Source organism: Moschus berezovskii, chromosome 22, assembly GCF_049115385.1.
Source record: "Moschus berezovskii isolate FMDL1 chromosome 22, NW_MosBer_1.0, whole genome shotgun sequence".
NCBI lineage: Eukaryota > Metazoa > Chordata > Mammalia > Artiodactyla > Moschidae > Moschus > Moschus berezovskii.
Window position 1 is genome coordinate 3,450,010 of NC_142481.1, and position 15,248 is coordinate 3,465,257.

Below are 15,248 nucleotides of genomic sequence, written 5' to 3' on the forward strand. Positions count from 1 at the left end.
CCCATGGATGGAGGAGCCTGGTAGGCTGCAGTCCCTGGGGTCGCTAAGGGTCGGACACGACTGAGCGACTTCACTTTCACTTTTCACTTTCACACATTGGAGAAGGAAATGGCAACCCACTCCAGTGTTCCTGCCTGGAGAATCCCAGGGACGGGGGAGCCTGGTTGGCTGCTGTCTATGGGGTCGCAAAGAGTCGGATACAACTGAAGTGACTTAGCCGCAGCTGAATTTACTTTCCTTAAACAAAGCAAGAAATGCGTTTTGGCTTCATCACAGCAACTCCTGTTCCCCTCCTCCTCGAAGCCCGTCTCCGCCACATCACTCGCCGCACTGCTCCTCAGACTGCGGTCAGTGGTTGCACCTGGCCACACACACCTGCTGGTCGCCCCCGGTCACCATGACCAAGCCTCGCTCTCAGCCTCCTGGCAACACTCACACTGTCGTTCCTCTCCCTCCTCTGTGCCCTGAGAGCCGTGTGAGGACAGGCACTGCTCTCTTCCCTTCACAGATGCTCTGCTCTCAGCGACTGCACTCAGGGGCCCTCCCCTCCGGCTCTTCCCCAGCATCTCCCACAGCAGATGGAAGAAATGCAGACATCCATCTGTCTGAGCTCTCCTCTGAATTATGATTCCCTGCAGACTCCCTGGGACTCCAGAGTGCTAGGTTTAACTGTAGCCGCAGTGAATCTTGTTTTAAAAACCTTCTTTCTCAGAAAAAGTCCTGACTTGAAGCTCGCTTACGGCAAATCCTCCGAGGACCCCACTGAAAACCCCCTCTCTGCCCCCTAAGCCGCCGCCTCGTCCAGCTGGAGCCCGGGTGTGGACCCGCAGAGAGGCAGGGTCAGCACGTGTCCTGCCCACGGTCGGTGCCCAGACACAGCTCCACAGTCCTCTCCGAGACTTTCTCTGTCCTGTTTGTGTTCTGCCCTGAGACTGAACACGAGGCGGCGCACACCTGCCTGGACCTGACTCCGGAGCTCTGTGCAGAGAACTGTCGACCAGGGTGGGCCAGGGGCTGGTGAGTCTACAGTTACAGGGACAGGGTCCCCAGACGCCACCACCCCCGCAGTGGCGGGGTCGGCCACGCTGTCTGCACGGAGAGCGTGGCGCGTGTCCCGTGAGGAGCCGGTTTTAACCCCATGCTGTTCATCCCCCTCTCGGTTGATGAAGCAATTAAAGAGACTAACGGAACAGCCAGACCGCAGGTGAAGACACTTCTGTGTCCTCTGTGGAAAATCAAAGCTGAGAAAGCGTAGTGGGGCATTAAAGGGACAGCGAAGGCGCACCAGTCACTTCCTTCCTGCGCTTTCTCCGGGGCGTGCTCCTCGGTGGAAAATCAAAGCTGAGAAAGCGTAGTGGGGCATTAAAGGGACAGCGAAGGCGCACCAGTCACTTCCTTCCTGCGCTTTCTCCGGGGCGTGCTCCTCGGGGCGGCGTCATCTCATCACAGCTCTGAGCTCCATCCCGGTCAGGAGTCTGGCTCCAGTGACTTCACGCTCCCTGGTTCCTGCTCCTACGGCTGGGGCTCTTTTCTAAGCTGGACAGCAGCCCACTTTGAAGGCATCTTTCCCACCTCAAAATGCTGTGGATCCCTAATGCCCCCGGCCTCCACGGGAGGATGATGCCTTCTCTTGGGACAGTTATTCGAGCGCTTCATTGGGACGCAGTCACACCTGTTTCCACGTTGTCTGTGGGCAGCGTCTACCTGCAAAGGCGGCCTTAACAGGTGTGGCAGAGACCACACAGCCCGTGACACTAAAACATCCAGTCGCTGATGCTTTATAAAAATCTGCCCCACGTGGCTTTTGATGGCCAGGTCGAAGGTCTCTCTTGGTAAATGTCACATTGCACTTGAAAATTTGTCTTGCCGTTTTGTCAGTCGTCTCTCTTTGCGACCCCATGGACTGCAGCACAGCAGGCACCCCTGTCCTTCACCATCTCCTGGAATTTGCTCAGACTCATGCCCATTGGGTCACTGGTGCCATTCAACCGCCTCATCCTCTGTCACCCCCTTCTCCTCCTGCCCTCAGTTTCCCCCAGCAAATATGTGGGTTACTTTCAAATATCTTTTGACATTGATTTCTAACATAATTCCAAGTGGTAAGAGAACATACTCTGTATGAATACCTTTAGACCATGAAATGTTTGCTCCTTGTTTTATGTGCCAGGATATATTCCAGTGTCTCCTGGTTTACAGTCTATGGGAACTTGAATCGAATTTGTACCCTGTTGCTGTGTGAAAATTATGTAAATCTGAATTATGTTGAATTGATTCACGGTGCTCTTTGGGTCTACTATATCTTTCTACTTCTTTGTATATTCGTTCTATTAATTTTTGAGAGTTTGATATTGAAACTCAAAACAAAATCTTAATTTATCCACTTAAAAATAATTGTAATATATAGTGGAACTATATGTAACCTTGTTCTGTATTTTCCAGGTCTCCTGTAAATGTGTCATCACACTTTCATAATTTAAAAAACTCAAACTATATTTAAAAAGATTTGCCTCAAGCGCCTCTTTGTATCTAGTGCTCCTACTGCCCGACACCCACCCCACGTGATAGTCCAAATGCCCCCGGCCCTGGGCCAACACCCACCCCATGTGATGGTCCAAATGCCCCCGGCCCTGGGCCAACACCCACCCCACGTGATGGTCCGAATGCCCCTGGCCCTGGGCAACCACACATCCCCGTGGGCTTCCAACAGGCTTCCCACTGAGAAGTTGTTCTTTTTTGCTGTCTTTTGCTTCTCACTGGGTCTGTGTTCATGTTTTCATCCTTGTTTTAGGGCTAATTCAGAGTCTTCTCACGGAGAAGGCAATGGCAAGCCACTCCAGTACTCTGGCCTGGAGAATCCCGGGGACGGCAGAGCCTGGTGGGCTGCCGTCTATGGGGTCGCATGGAGTCGGACACGACTGAAGTGACTTAGCAGCAGCAGCAGAGTCTTCTCAAGTCACCGTTTAGGATGAGGAGCTGTCAACACCTGAGGCCCTGTCTGCTGTCACTCCTCAGGTCAGGGACCCCAAACCCGCAGTGTCGGCGCCGTCCTCACTTTTACTGCGAAGGCGCAAACAGTTCACTCACTTCACTTCTGTGATTCCACTTCTTCCCAAACCAGAATTTTCTGGGGAAACTTATTTGGACCCTGTTCGGTTCAGTTCAGTCGCTCAGTTGTGTCCGACTCTTTGCGACTCCATGAACCGCAGCACGCCAGGCCTCCCTGTCCATCACCAACTCCTGGAGTTCACTCAAACTCATGTCCATTGAGTCAGTGATGCCATCCAACCATGTCATCCTCGGTCAGCCCCTTCTCCTCAGGCCCTCAATCTTTCCCAGCATCAGGGTCTTTTCCAGTGAGTCAGCTCTTCACATCAGGACTTCCCTGGTGGCTCAGACAGTAAAGCGTCTGCCTACAATGCGGGAGACCCGGGTTCAATCCCTGGGTGGGGGAGATCTCCTGGAGAAGGAAATGGCAACCCACTCCAGTATTCTTGCCTGGAAAATCTCATGGACGGAGGAGCCTGGTAGTCTACAGTCCATAGGGTTGCAAAGAGCCTGACACGACTGAGCGACGTCACTTTTCACATCAGGTAGCCAAAGTATTGGAGTTTCAGCTTCAACATCAGTCCCTCCAATGAATATTCAGGACTGATTTCCTTTAGGATGGACTGGTTGGATCTCCTCGGACTGGTTGGATCTCCAAGGGACTCTCAAGAGTCTTCTCCAACACCACAGTTCAAAAGCATCAATTCTTCGGTGCTCAGCTTTCTTTATATTCCAACTCTCACATCCATACATGACTACTGGAAAAATCATAGCCTTGACTAGACATACCTTTGTTGACAAAATAACGTCTCTGATTTTTAATATGCTGTCTAGTTTGGTCATAACTTTCCTTCCAAGGAGTAAGCATCTTTTAATTTCATGGCTGAAGTCACCATTTGCAGTGATTTTGGAACTCCCAAAAATAAAGTCTGCCACTGTTTCCAAATCTATTTGCCATGAAGTGATGGGACCAGATGCCATGATCTTAGTTTTCTGAATGTTGAGCATTAGGTCTTTTAATTTCATGGCTGCAATCAGCATCTGCAGTGATTTTGGAGCCCAAAAAAACAAAGTCTGACACTGTTTCCACTGTTTTTCCATCTATTTCCCATGAAGTGATGGGACCAGATGCCATGATCTTTGTTTTCTGAATGTTGAGCTTCAAACCAACCTTTTCACTCTCCTCTTTCACTTTCATCAAGAGGCTTTTGAGTTCCTCTTCACTTTCTGCCATAAGGGTAGTGTCATCTGCATATCTGAGGTTATTGATATTTCTCCCAGCAATCTTGACTCCAGCTTGTGCTTCTTCCAGCCCAGCGTTCCTCATGATGTACTCTGCATATAAGTTAAATAAGCAAGGTGACAATATACAACCTTGACGTACACCTTTTCCTATTTGGAACCAGTCTGTTGTTCCATGTCCAGTTCTAACTGTTGCTTCCTGACCTGCATACAGGTTTCTCAAGAGGCAGGTCAGGTGGTCTGGTATGCCCATCTCTTTCAGAATGTTCCACAGTTTATTGTGATCCACACAGTCAAAGGCTTTGGCATAGTCAATGAAGCAGAAATAGATGTTTTTCTGAAACTCTCTTGCTTTCTCCATGATCCAGCGGATGTTGGCAATTTGATCTCTGGTGCCTCTGCCTTTTCTAAAACCTGCTTGAACATCTGGGAGTTCACGGTTTACATATTGCTGAAGCCTGGCTTGGAGAATTTTGAGCATGACTTTGCTAGCGTGTGAGATGAGGGCAATTGTCCGGTAGTTTGAGCATTCTTTGGCATTGCCTTTCTTTGGGATTGGAATGAAGACTGACCTCTTCCAGTCCTGTGGCCACTGCTGAGTTTTCCAAATCTGCTGGCATATTGAGTGCAGCACTTTCACAGCATCATCTTTCAAGACTTGTAATAGCTCAACTGGAATTCCATCACCTCCACTAGCTTTGTTAGTAGTGATGCTTTCTAAGGCCCACTTGACTTCACATTCCAAGATGTCTGGCTCTAGGTCAGTGATCACGTTATCATGACTATCTTGGTCGGGAAGATCTTTTTTGTACAGTTCTTCTGTGTATTCTTGCCACCTCTTCTTAATATCTTCTGCTTCTGTTAGGTCCATACCATTTCTGTCCTTTATCGAGCCCATCTTTGCATGAAATGTTCCCTTGGAATCTCTAATTTTCTTGAAGAGGTCTCTTGTTTTTCCTATTCTGTTGTTTTCCTCTATTTCTTTGCATTGATCACTGAGGAAGTCTTTCTTATCTCTCCTTGCTATTCTTTGGAACTCTGCATTCAGATGCTTATATCTTTCCTTTTCTCCTTTGCTTTTCGCTTCTCTTCTTTTCACAGCTATTTGTAAGGCCTCCTCAGACAGCCATTTCGCTCTTTTGCATTTCTTTTCCATGGGGATGGTCTTGTTCCCTGTCTCCTGTACAATGTCACGAACCTCCATCCAGAGTTCATCAGGCACTCTATCTATCAGATCTAGTCCCTTAAATCTATTTCTCACTTCCACTGTATAATCATAAGGGATTTGATTGAGGTCATATCTGAATGGTCTAGTGGTTTTCCCTACTTTCTTCAATTTCAGTCTGAACTTCGCAATAAGGAGTTCATGATCTGAGCCACAGTCAGCTCCTGGTCTTGTTTTTGCTAACTGTATACAGCTTCTCCATCTTTGGCTACAAAGAATATAATCAATCTGATTTCGGTGTTGACCATCTGGTGATGTCCATGTGTAGAGTCTTCTCTTGTGTTGTTGGAAGAGGGTGTTTGCTATGACCAGTGAATTCTCTTGACAAAACTCTATTAGCCTTTGCCCTGCTTCATTCCGTGCTCCAAGGCCAAATTTGCCAGTTACTCCAGGTGTTTCTTGACTTCCTACTTTTGCATTCCAGTCCCCTAGAATGAAAAGGACATGAAATTAAAAGACGCTTGCTCCTTGGAAGGAAAGTTATGACCAACCTTGATAGTATATTAAAAAGCAGAGACATTACTTTGCCAACCAAGGTCCGTCTAGTCAAGGCAATGGTTTTTCCCGTGGTCGTGTATGGTTGTGAGAGTTGGACTGTGAAGAAGGCTGATCACCGAAGAATCGATGCTTTTGAACTGTGGTGTTGGAGAAGACTCTTGAGAGTCCCTTATACTGCAAGGAGATCCAACCAGTCCATTCTAAAGGAGATCAATCCTGGATGTTCATTGGAGGGACTGATGCTAAAGCTGAAACTGCAATACTTTGGCCACCTCATGCGACGAGTTGACTCACTGGAAAAGACTCTGATGCTGGGAAAGGTTGGGGGCGGGAGGAGAAGGGGACGACGGAGAATGAGATGGCTGGATGGCATCACCGACTCTGTGGACATGAGTTTGAGTGTACTCCGGGAGTTGGTGATGGACAGGGAGGCCTGGCGTGCTGTGATTCATGGGGTCGCGGAGAGTCGGACACGACTGAGCGACTGAACTGAACTGAACTGAACTGAGCATTAGGTCAACTTTTCACTCTCCTCTTTCACTATGATCAAGAGGCTTTTTAGTTTTTCTTTGTTTTCTGCCGTAAGGGTGGTATCATCTGCATATCTGAGGTTATTGATATTTCTCCCGGCAGTCTTGGACCCTGAGTAGGTGAATGTTTTTATATACCGCACAAATGGCTATAACTGGAATAAAATCTTCCTCTTCACAGTAGCTATTCTCCTTCCATGAAGGTATTCGTTTTTTCTCTTCCGTTATGTCTTGGGTTGGCTAAAAAGTCCATTTGGGTTTTTCTGGAAGCCCGGGTGAACTTTTTGGCTAATCCAACAATATAGACAGACGATGGGCAGGGTGGTCAGGCACTGGGCTAACACGCATCTCAGCCTCCTTTGAGCAGATGACACTTAGACTGAGGTGGATGTGGTCCAGGTTTCTCACTGTTGGTGGAATATTTATAAGCGCAGAAGAGGGAAAGGGTAGGATAAGCCCTAGAGTTCGGTTTATAACTGGAGGGATCACGACAAACTCGTTTTTGTTGTTCAGTTGGTCAGTTGTGTTCGACTCTTTTGCGACCACATGGACTGTAGCCCGTCAAGCTCCTCTCCCCATGGGATTTCCCAGGCAAGAACACTGGGGTGGGTTGCCATTTCCTTCTCCAGGGGATCTTTCCCGGCCAGGGATTGAACCTGTGTCTCCTGCATTGGTAGGCAGGTTCTTTACCACTCAGCCACCAGGGAAGCCCAGTAACAAGTTGTTGATCATCATACCATTTGTGTAGATCGAGTTAGAAAAGTGGTGACTCTGCTACGTGACTTGGGGATGAAACCCACTGCCACCTTGCTTAGTTCAACCCATCCTACAGATGCTCGTTGGGTGCTGGCTAGGCCCCCAAGAGGCTCAGTGTGGGCTGTGGGCATCCACCCCAGATGGCACAGGACAAGCAATGGCTGAAAACGGATTGACAACCAGGATTCTGAACACTGCAGCCTCTGCTCAACAAGTCTCTCCACTCCTGCTCTGGACTCAGAGTGAGCTTTAAGAGCCCTGTATGTCCATTGAGAGGTGACTGAATAAAGAAGTTGTGGTATATATGCATGTGTGTGTGTGTGTAATGGAATATTACTCAGCGATAAAAGGAGCACATTGAGTCACTTCTAGTGAAGTGGTTGAACCTAGAGCCTGTCATACAGAGTGAAGTGAGTCAGAAACAGACCAGTATCATATATTAACAGATACGTATGGAGTCGAGGAAGATGGTCCTGATGAGCCTGTTTGGAGGGCAGGAACAGAGAGGCAGATGTAGAGAACTGACTTGCGGACACAGCGAGGCGAGGAGAGAGTGGGATGATTTGAGAGAACAGCACTGAAACACACACATCAGCGTATGTAAAACAGATAGCCAGTGGGAGTTTGACGTAAGACGCGCGGAGCTCAGCCCAGTGCTCCCTAAGGGCTGGGAGGTGGAGGGAGGGGATGCGTGTACACCTGTGACTGATTCACGTCGATGTAAGGCGGAAGCCACCACACTATTGTAAAGCAATTATCCTCCAAATAGAAACAAGATCCCCTCAGCGTCCGGGTCTCTGCCCGCGTTCAGAGGCTGCTGGCACCTCCTGCTTTAGCAGTTTTTCTGGCCTGAGTAAAAATGAATGACTCCACGCACACATGGGTGAAGGGAAATCTCTTCCTTCAGCAGACTCCTACCAGTAAACGCTGAAGGCTGAAACGAGACCACTGCCTGTGTTTTGGCTCGGCAGCGCGTTGTGGTGGGAGCTAAGGAGGTGCGCCGTGATGAGCAGCCGGATAGTAGGACAGTCTCAGGACGTCTCCCAGCAAAGAACTCGCACACCGATCGCAGGGCCCATGGTCCGTGTAAATGGAGACACCTGCCAGGTGCCCGTGACAGGGCTGGGACAGGCAGACGTGGTGTGTCCCCCAGCAGGAAGCACTGAGGACATCACAGAGCCTTTCTTTCTTTTTAAATAGTTCCGCCCCGCCACGTGGACCGTTTGTAAAGTCCTTACTGAATTTCTTACAGTACCGCTTCTGTCTTACGTTTTTCACTTTTGTCTGAGAGGCATGAGGGATCTCAGCTCCCCGGCCGGGGATGGAACCCGCGCCCCCTGCGATGGAAGGCCAAGTCCTAACCACTGGGCCACCGGGGAAGCCGCAGCGTCTTGGCTGGCTCAGGAAGCTTTACTGAGATATCACTGGCATGGGAAGTATCTGAGTGTCAGGGGTGTAGCATGTACTTCGATACAGGAATATACGGTGCAATTATTACCACGGGAAGGCTGACACCTCCATCGCCTCACAGAACTAACTTTTCTCCCAGCGGGTGGGGGTGACATGGGAGATGTATTCTCTGACTGACTTTCTAGTATATGGTGAGTGGAGAGTGCCGTCCTGTTAGGTACGGGCCCCAGGAGGTGCATCAGATCCTCAGAACTTATTCATTTTATAACTGGAACTCGGTGCCCTCTGACCACCATCTCCTCGCTCCCCCGACCTCCCGGCCCCTGGAAACCACTGTCTCACTCTCTGTCCCGTGAGTTCGGCTTCTTCGGATTCCACGTACAGATGTCACACAGTACTTTTCTTTCTCTGTGCAGTCTATCTCAATCAGCAGAGTGCTCTTGAGGGCTATCCATGTTGCCACAAATGGCATTATTTCACCCTTTTTATGGCTGTGGAAAATTCTGAAAGAGATGGGAATACCAGACCATCTGACCTGCCTCTTGAGAAACCTGTATGCAGGTCAGGAAGCAACAGTCAGAACTGTACATGGAACGACAGACTGGTTCCAAATAGGAAAAGGAGTACGTCAAGGCTGTATATTGTCACCTTGCTTATTTAACTTATATGCAGAGTACATCATGAGGAATGCTGGGCTGGAAGAAGCACAAGCTGGAATCAAGATTGCTGGGAGAAATATCAATAACCTCAGATATGCAGATGACACTACCCTTATGGCAGAAAGTGAAGAGGAACTCAAAAGCCTCTTGATGAAAGTGAAAGAGGAGAGTGAAAAGGTTGGCTTGAAGCTCAACATTCAGAAAACGAAGATCATGGCATCTGGTCCCATCACTTCATGGGAAATAGATGGAAAAACAGTGGAAACAGTGTCAGACTTTATTTTTTTGGGCTCCAAAATCACTGCAGATGCTGATTGCAGCCATGAAATTAAAAGACGCTTGCTCCTTGGAAGGAAAGTTATGACCAACCTTGATAGTATATTAAAAAGCAGAGACATTACTTTGCCAACAAAGGTCTGTCTAGTCAAAGCTATGGTTTTTCCCATGGTCATGTATGGATGTGAGAGTTGGACTGTGAAGAAAGCTGATCGCCGAAGAATTGACGCTTTTGAATTGTGGTGTTGGAGAAGACTCTTGAGAGTCCCTTGGACTTCAAGGAGATCCAACCAGTCCATTCTAAAGGAGATCAATCCTGGGTGTTCATTGGAAGGACTGATGCTAAAGCTGAAACTGCAATACTTTGGCCACCTCATGCGACGAGTTGACTCACTGGAAAAGACTCTGATGCTGGGAAAGGTTGGGGGCGGGAGGAGAAGGGGATGACACAGAATGAGATGGCTGGATGGCATCACCGACTCTGTGGACATGAGTTTGAGTGAACTCCGGGAGTTGGTGATGGACAGGGAGGCCTGGCATGCTGTGATTCATGCGGTCGCGGAGAGTCGGACACGACTGAGCAACTGAACTGAACTGAACTGAATCCTCCATTGCTGGGGGAGGAATGGAAACCCACTCCAGTATTCTTGCTTGAAGAATCCCCATGCACAGAGGAGCCTGACGAGCTGCAGCCCACGAGGTTGCAGAGTTGGACACGACTGAGCGACTAAGCAGAGCACAGCACTGACTTCAACGGTACCAACTTCTAGTTATAAAATAGGTAAGTCACGGATATGTAATGTACAACATGTTTCAGCAGTTAAGTATACTGTGTCACATGATGAAAAGTGGTAAGAGAATCAATCTTCCAAGTTTTCACCACAAGAAAAAAGTTCCGTCAGTGCGGTACACTGCAGAGGTGGGTAACGAGACTTACTGAACTCGTCGTGTGTAAGTGTACAAATACTCAACACTATAAGTCCTGAAGTGATATGATGTCACACTTATCATACCTTAATAGTCACTCAATACTGAAAAAAGAGAGTGAGCTACCATTGAAGGTGTCTACCAGATATTTATCACCTTAAGCATTATTTCTATCGGCTCCAGAGCAGATCCTAGGCGTTCTAGGATCCCTTAGGAGCAGCAGAAAGGGGGAAACAGTGGGAAAACATGAGGCCAAGACATCAGAAGTCTGTATCAACCACAGACGAAACTCTAAAACAACAGTGATATAAAAACAAAAAGTGGAATTCAGCACGTAGAAGATGACGAAGGTGACCACCAGCATCAGGACGGTGTGGGCGGCTCTGGTCTCCGGGGGCCATCTGTGGTGTCCATTGCGGGTGTGAATATGCTGCATTCTCTGGCGGTGTCTGAGCAGGAGAAGCACCATGGAGCCACTGGACCAGCCCATGAGGGTCAGAAACACGGCATCAGAGAAAGACCACAGGTAGACAAAGCCTGTTTTAGAAGCCAAGGGTGAACAGAACCACTTGCCCCAAGTATCAGTAGAGTTGTGTGTGTCCCAGGGACCAGTGATTTTCAGAGGAACAAGGATGTTCATTAAGAGACTGAACATCCAGCAGACCCAACAGGAAGCACCAGTGACCCTGGGGGCCCTTCCCCTGAGCATCACCCACTCGGCTCTCCTGGGGGAGAGAGTGAAGGACTGACAGGTGCTCAGGACACAGGTGGAGCACAGGACGGTGCTGCGAGCCGCCCTCTGTGTGTAATACACAGACTTACACCCAAGGCTGGACAGGGGCCTCCTTGACACGAAAGCTGCCATTGTGTGGGGAACCCCAGCGGAGAGAAGAACCAGGAGGTTGGCCAGGGCCAAGTGTGGCAGAACCATCTGTATGGGTCTCTGCTTGTGGCCGAGGAAGACTGGAGAGATGCCGCGGGAGAAAAGGACGGCGTTGCCCAGAGCCCCAGCCACCATCTGGAGCAGAAAGATGGCGTTCACAGCCGCCTCCCCTGCGTTTCTCAGGGCATCTTTGTGAAAAGACATGGAGAGCACGTCAGAGTGGCCGGGAGCGGAAAGGGGGCTGAGCTGGTGTCGCCATCAGGAGGCGTCTCACAGAACCAACGCTGGGAAAGAATTCCTGCTTTCTCCTCTTCTGAGAAGGGAGACACGGTCGTGCTCCACAGCAGGGGCTCAGCCTGGAACACACAGCCATGACACCGGTTACACTTCTCACTCTGGTTATATTTATTTCCATTATTTTGGCACTTCCTATTCTCCACCAGCATGTAAGGTCCATGAAGGTAAGAACCACATCACTGGTTCAGTAACATGGTGTGATGCATAACAGATGTTACAAAATCTGTGCTGAGTGTATGACAATGTGGCAGGAGACAGACTAGCAGATACACTAACCCCTTAGAGACATTCCTGCCTGTTGTAAGCCTGTGTTAAGAAAGAAATGGAAAATGCACAATCCCGGTGAGCTTTAAGGACTGCCCAACTAATTTTAACACAGTTGCAGGAGAGTCCGCTATTCACACTTTCAACTCATATTTCATCCGAATTACCACACACAGTATAACTGAAAAAATCAATTGTGGACCTGCACTTTCTAGTTCCTTGTGTGAGGAGCTTGGGAGTCGCCTCTGTGTCCTAAAAACAAGGAAAACACCGAATAGACTGAAAATTCTTGGATGAGTAAGAGAGGTGAGAGGCAGGGGAATGGCTGCCTCCACTAGGAAAGGGACAGCGGGGAGGAGGAGGAGCCAAGACAGCAGAGCAGAGGCTCCTGAGCAGAAAGCCCTCGGGAGGAAGCCCTGGGTAGGAAATCCTCCATCATGATGGATGGATCGACGGGGACTCAGTGTGCAGGAGGCTGACAGAATCTCCAGGAGGACCACTCATCCCACAGTCCTGTGAGACAGGTGATACTTCCCTCCACTGATATCAGAGAGAAATCCATCCCTTTCTGCTTCCGGTACCGGGAGAGGAAAGCCAACATCTTCAAATACACCAGAGCACTGGGCTCTTCTTAACCGAATCTGCTTTCCTGGGAAGGTGGTTAACTAGAGCCCAACCAGCTGGAGTTCGCACAGCGCCTGACTCACCTGGGAAGGGACGTCCCCAGCTCCAGCCCACTCTAGCTGTGCTGTCCTGCCCCAGCGGGCGAAAAGCATGGAGAAACAGGAGGCTCACAGTCCTGAGGCGCAGGCTCAGGGGGCGACTGAGACCTCATTGTAGGAGGTGGACGCTCCCCTCTCCCTGAGCAAGGAGACAGAGGGGCCCCCGGGCTGGAGAGCTGGTGTTCAAGTGGGGTAAAACTGAAGGTTTATTCTCACGCACACACTCCAAGGACAAAGCTAGTGGCAGAAGCTGAGTCTTGCTGGGGTAAAAGGATATTGTGCCCACGCCTGAGGTCAAGGAAGACTTCCCTGTCTGTATAAGAGCAGGAAGACTTCCCAGGGACCGAAAAGGGAGCAGGGCCCCACCCCATAATAAGGGTGGACAGGCACCCATAGGCCTCTGCGGTGGGATCCATCTTAGCTAAACGTTGCCCGTGCATGTTGGGGAGGGTTCAGGGATCAGTCAGGTGTCAAGAAAGAGACACGGTAATTGGCCAAAGGTAAACAAAGACAATATTTTAAGGATATATTATGATATTGTGCAGTAACCACAGCAATTATTTAGAATTTAGACCAACAGAAGTTTAGTTGGTTTGTTTTTGTGGAGTTTTTAAAGACCTACTGACAAATGTCCATTTTTCTAGTAAATCCCATCATTCAGAAATCATTCCTTGTTTCAAAGAGAAAAATTCCATTATAGTTTCATCCCATTTTCTCTGAGTGAAATCCCATCATACAGACCAAAGATCAGCAAACTTTTTCTGTAAAGGAACAGATAGTGGTATTTTGGAGAAGGAAATGGCAACCCACTACAGTATTCTTGCCTGGAGAATCCCATGGATGGAGAAGCCTGGTAGGCTACAGTCCATGGGGTCGAAAAGAGTTGGACATGACTGAGTGACTTCACTTAGTGGTATTTTAGGTTTTGTAGGTCCAGATGCAGCTGAGCAACTCCATGTGTTTATGCAGCTGGGAAGGCAGCCACAGACAATATATTTACAAGTGAGCATAGCTGTGTTCACAATGAAACTGCATTTCTGAAAACAGATGGCGTGTGTGCACACCATCATTCACAGCAGCATTGTTCACAGTGACCAGGAAGCGGAAACAGCCCAGGGGCCCATCCGTAGATGCGTGGATGGGCAAACTGCCATCCTATATCGTATGGGAATAGGATTCAGCTGTGAGAAGGGAATATGTGGCATATTTGGTATACGCTACCACACAAAAGGACCCTGAGAACACGCTTAATGAAGCACGTCCGGCACAGATGGAAAATGCGTATATGACCCCACTCCTCAGAGCTACTTGGCTTAGGCAAATTCGTTGAACCCGAAGGTAGAATAGAGGTTACCAGTGGCTGAGGCGAGGAGGGTTGCTCAATGTAATGAGTAGCAAGTGTCTGCTGGGGTGATGCCGTTTGGGGATAGACGGTGGTGATAGTTATACATGGGCTTCAATGGTAAAGGGCTCAGATGGTAAAGGGTCTGCCTGGAATGCAGGAGACCTGGGTTTGATCCCCGGGTTGGGAAGATCCCTTGGAGAAGGAAATGGCAACCACTCCATTGTATTCTCGCCTGGAGAATTTCATGGACCGAGGAGCCTGGCGGGCTGCAGTCCATAGGGTCACAAAGAGTGACCTGACTGATGGACTAAAGCTAAAGCTCAAGCAAAGACCTGGAAGGCTGGTCCTAAATGAGGGGTTTCCGTCGCCTCTTCCTGTGCCCCTCATTCAGGACGCCCACACCCTTTCTCTCTGGGTGCATCTCTGCCCCACATCTGTCTTAAACAAATTCTTCCGTGTGCTCGCCCACATGCTTTGCTGTGTCTCTAACAATAAACTTGATACCTGTTTTTAATTTTTAAACAGTTTTTGCCTTCTTCAGACATTCTTGCTTTCTAATGGGGGAAAGAATCAGGGTCACTTTGCTTCTAGCCTCAGGCCCCTGGTGTTCTGGCAGGTAGGACTCCTGGTTTTCATTCAGGCGCCCCAGGTTCCACTCCTGGGCAGGGAATGAAGATCTCTTTTCAGAACCCCTCACTGCCGTCTCTCTGAGGTCATCCCCGCAGCTCACCACCACATCTCCAAAGGTTTATGTACAGGAATTCTTTTTACCCACCACAATGCATCCAGTTATCAAGAAAAAACTCCTAGGCACATCGAAAGGCAACAACAAACAAAAGACCCCCCAAACCCAAAGACACAGAACGAGCATCAGATGCAGACACGTCAGGAATGTTGGAATGGTCAGACCAGGAACCTAAATCAGCTGTGATCACTGTGCTGAAGGCTCTAGTGGATAAAGCAGACACGTGCGGGAACAGCTGGGCAATGAGAGCAGGAGAACGGAATTCTAAATTAGGAAGAAATGCTGGAGACCAAAACACTGTCCCAGAAATTCAAGACCGACTTTGATGGGCTTCCTAGTAAATCAGAGGACGCTGATGTGGAAGTAATCTCAGAGGGAGATTTAGTGAACTCACGGCTCTGGTCCCACTCAGATACACACCCCA

The 15,248-nt window shown here is 49.0% G+C and overlaps 1 protein-coding gene across 1 annotated transcript; it reads right to left on the minus strand.

Annotated features, from left to right (window-relative positions):
* Positions 1 to 10,725: 10,725 nt before the first annotated feature.
* Positions 10,726 to 11,655, minus strand: LOC129546158 (vomeronasal type-1 receptor 2-like). Its single transcript, XM_055411009.2, has one exon. It carries the CDS (start codon positions 11,653 to 11,655, stop codon positions 10,726 to 10,728), a length of 930 nt encoding a protein of 309 aa, XP_055266984.2.
* Positions 11,656 to 15,248: the final 3,593 nt, after the last annotated feature.